The sequence below is a fragment of the Bactrocera oleae genome, chromosome 3 (genome assembly GCF_042242935.1).
Source record: "Bactrocera oleae isolate idBacOlea1 chromosome 3, idBacOlea1, whole genome shotgun sequence".
Lineage (NCBI taxonomy): Eukaryota > Metazoa > Arthropoda > Insecta > Diptera > Tephritidae > Bactrocera > Bactrocera oleae.
In genome coordinates this window covers 79,086,550-79,090,453 of record NC_091537.1, presented here as the reverse complement: position 1 = coordinate 79,090,453, position 3,904 = coordinate 79,086,550, and the positions used below count along the sequence as shown (strand labels likewise).

The window sequence follows — 3,904 nt, the reverse complement described above, 5'->3', positions numbered from 1 at the left end:
ATTAAAATATTTTCTAGAAAATCTAAAAATCTATGATTAGTTGAATCACATTACACATTGTCTTATTTCAACAAAAAACGAAATTCACAGTTAGCGCTTATAGCTAGATATATATATACCTATACCTATATATAGTTAAACACCTCGTACAGCTGCGTGGTCAAACTTGAGCTCAAGCGTGGTCAAGACTATTTCTTAAGCACTTCTTTATCAATAGCAAGTGTTGTTGGTTTTCTCGCATTGATATTTCTATATTACATGATGCCAAGCAATATATCTTTATATCTCTAACGATTTCTAAATGAAACCATTCGCTCACACACACACACCTCTACATTAATAAACATTAATTACTTAAAGATCGCAAATAATTTGATAAGCATCATATCAAAACTTCTTTTAAATTTATCAATTCATAAATTGATATTTCGTTCATTAAACAAAAATAACGAGATCTTATCGCGCAATTAATTTCGTATAAAAGTGAGGGAATTTCGCAAGCTTCAACATAGTTTAATATCGGGCCTTATAGGCAACATATTACTTCACTCATTTTCGGCAAGCACAGTAAAATATTAAAGAAGTGGCCAAGTGTGGTTTCACAGAGTTCAAATGAAGATTATTTTTGGTAAGTTTTATTTCGCTAAATGTGTTTTAATGTTTTAACGTTAGAGCAAGTCGATATATAGAAATTATAAAAAAAAGTTTTCTGGAAATCTGAAGAGCCTGCCATTCAACATATTGACATAGTGCAACATAATATCAAGAGCAAGAGAGTCACGCCACAAAGTTTAGAATTTCGTTGGAATAATTTTAGAAAAATATTTTATAAAACAACAAAATTCGTTTATGTATATTCGCTCCGCGCGATGACGTTGAAGAAGCACGCTTTATTTTCGTGAGACACTTTTTTAATAATTTTTTTATTTTATTATATTACAGTATTCGCTAGGGCCTTGCTGGTCTTGGCAGTAAGTGTAAATGCCGCCAGCTTGAGCCCAGGTGCACGCGCCGCCGACAATGCCCTATACAGTCGCTTTTTGTGTCGCAATAGACCGAATGGCTTCAAGACCATGGTACCTGGCAGTTGCACCAGCTACTATAAGTGTCATAATGGCGCAAGCTTACAAATCGATTGCCCTTACTACTATGATGGTGCGAAAAATATGTGCGTCGATCAAAATCCAGGTTGTGTTGAAGATCTGGTTGAAGTTGCGCCCGCACCAAAAGCTATTGATGCAGCACCGTGTGCTGGTGTTGTTAACGGTTACGTTGTTGGTAATAATCAAGCGCAATGGTATCAGTGTCTAAATAGTGCGGTGATAAGTTCTGGCGTTTGTCCCAGTGGACAAGAATATAATTTGGTATTATTGCAATGTGGTGTCAAATCCTCATGCGGTGGAGCTGATCAACCATCATGCAGTGGAAATGTTCCAACTACTCCTGCACCATCAGCTGTTACTCCAACCACAACCTCATGCTCAAAAACAATTACCACTACTGCTTGCGCACCATTAACTACCACAACAACAATTGTTCGGCCAACAACAATTACTACTACTCGTGCACCAATAACTACCACATACACAGTTGCAGGCGCAACAACAACTACCACTACTTGCGCACCAATAACTACCACAACAACAATTGTTTGGCCAACAACAATTACTACTACACGTGCACCAATAACTACCACAAACACAGGTGCAGGCGCAACAACAACTACCACTACTTGCGCACCAATAACTACCACAACAACAATTGTTCGGCCAACAACAATTACTACTACTCGTGCACCAATAACTACCACATACACAGGTGCAGGCGCAACAACAACTACCACTACTTGCGCACCAATAACTACCACAACAACAATTGTTTGGCCAACAACAATTACTACTACACGTGCACCAATAACTACCACAAACACAGGTGCAGGCGCAACAACAACTACCACTACTTGCGCACCAATAACTACCCCAACAACAATTGTTCGGCCAACAACAATTACTACTACTCGTGCACCAATAACTACCACATACACAGGTGCAGGCGCAACAACAACTACCACTACTTGCGCACCAATAACTACCACAACAACAATTGTTTGGCCAACAACAATTACTACTACACGTGCACCAATAACTACCACAAACACAGGTGCAGGCGCAACAACAACTACCACTACTTGCGCACCAAAAACTACCAGAACAACAAATGCACGCCCAACAACAACTACTACTTGCGCACCAATAACTACCACAACAACAAATGCACGCCCAACAACAACTACTACTATTCGCGTACCAATATCTACCACAACAACAACTGTATCTCTAACAACAACTACTACTTGCGCACCAATAACTACCACAACAACAATTGTACGGCCAACAACAACTACTACTATTCGCGTACCAATAACTACCACAACAACAAATGCACGCCCAACAACAACTACTACTATTCGCGTACCAATATCTACCACAACAACAACTGTATCTCTAACAACAACTACTACTTGCGCACCAATAACTACCACAACAACAACTGTACCCCTAACAACAACTACTACTATTCGCGCACCAATATCTACCACAACAACAACTGTATCTCTAACAACAACTACTACTTGCGCACCAATAACTACCACAACAACAAATGCACGCCCAACAACAACTACTACTATTCGCGTACCAATAACTACCACAACAACAACTGTACGCCCAACAACAACTACTGCTACTCGCGCACCAATAACTACCACAACAACTACAGTTACTTGCGCACCAATAATCACCACAACAGCAACTGTACGCCCAACAACAACTACTACTTGCGCACCAATAACTACCACAACAACAAATGCACGCCCAACAAGAACCACTACTATTGGCGCACCAATAACCACCACAACAACAGCTGTACGTCCAACAACGACTACCACCATTCGAGCACCAATAACCACCACAACAACAAATGTACTCCCAAGAACAACTACAACTACTTGCGCGCCAACAACACCAACAGTAACTCCAGTGGCTTGCATAACAACGACAAAGCCACCGTGCGCAACGACAACCCCACCATGTACAACAACATCATGCCCATGTACAGCTACACCATGCCCGCAAAGCATATATATTCCACCATATCAGCAAGCGGTCAGACCCCTATCTGTCCTACCACCGCAATCTCATCAATCTAATATGGATTTATACATAAAATACGTTTGTCAAGGCAAACCAACCGGTTTTACGCTACCTTCACTGAGGAGCTGCAACGAATACTACATTTGCCGTAACGATCATGCACTGAAAGTCAGTTGTGGTGATGCATATTTCAACGCTATGAAGGGACAATGCGATTTGCCGGAGAATAGTGGTTGCATACAACCATATCAGCAATTATATTGAAATTTGACTTGAACTATAAATGCCAATTCAAATATGATAAAGGGAGAAACGAAAATTAAATGATAATTATTACACGTTAATATGTAATTTTATAAAAATTTTAAATATATAACATACTTGTATATTATTGAGCAAGCAATTCATGAGAATGTAAACAAATGTCTTACTTCACTTACATACCAGTATATAAACACAGGGGTGTGGGATGTTCAATATTATTCTTCTGCTCTCTCGTTGTCGAGTTTAGAATATTTTTATGATTTTAACTCAGTACGATATATAATTTTGTGTATTAAACAATAAGCTAACTAAAAAGCTTTTTCGAAGCTCTTATTATAGTTGATATTTTACTCTCTGAGATCATCATTAGCCTTGTCAATCCTAAACTATGCTCCTTAAGAAATTCGAGTAGCTTATGGGGCTATATACAGTTAGAACCCAAAAAAAAGTGAATTTTTCAGAAGTTTTTCTGAGTAAACTTTTAAATT

At 38.8% G+C, this 3,904-nt stretch overlaps 1 protein-coding gene across 2 annotated transcripts; it reads left to right on the top strand.

The window, feature by feature from the left end:
• Window positions 1-469: 469 nt before the first annotated feature.
• Muc26B (Mucin 26B) lies at window positions 470-3,575 on the top strand. 2 transcript variants are annotated; one of them, XM_070106985.1, is made up of 3 exons: window positions 470-628; window positions 943-2,577; window positions 2,632-3,575. In XM_070106985.1, exons 1-3 carry the CDS (start codon window positions 613-615, stop codon window positions 3,414-3,416), a joined length of 2,436 nt encoding a protein of 811 aa, XP_069963086.1. In that variant the 5' UTR covers window positions 470-612; the 3' UTR covers window positions 3,417-3,575. The 2 variants fall into 2 exon arrangements, with proteins under 2 accessions (XP_069963086.1, XP_069963085.1); XM_070106984.1 differs by having other exon boundaries at window positions 943-3,575.
• The last annotated feature ends 329 nt before the right edge of the window (window positions 3,576-3,904 follow it).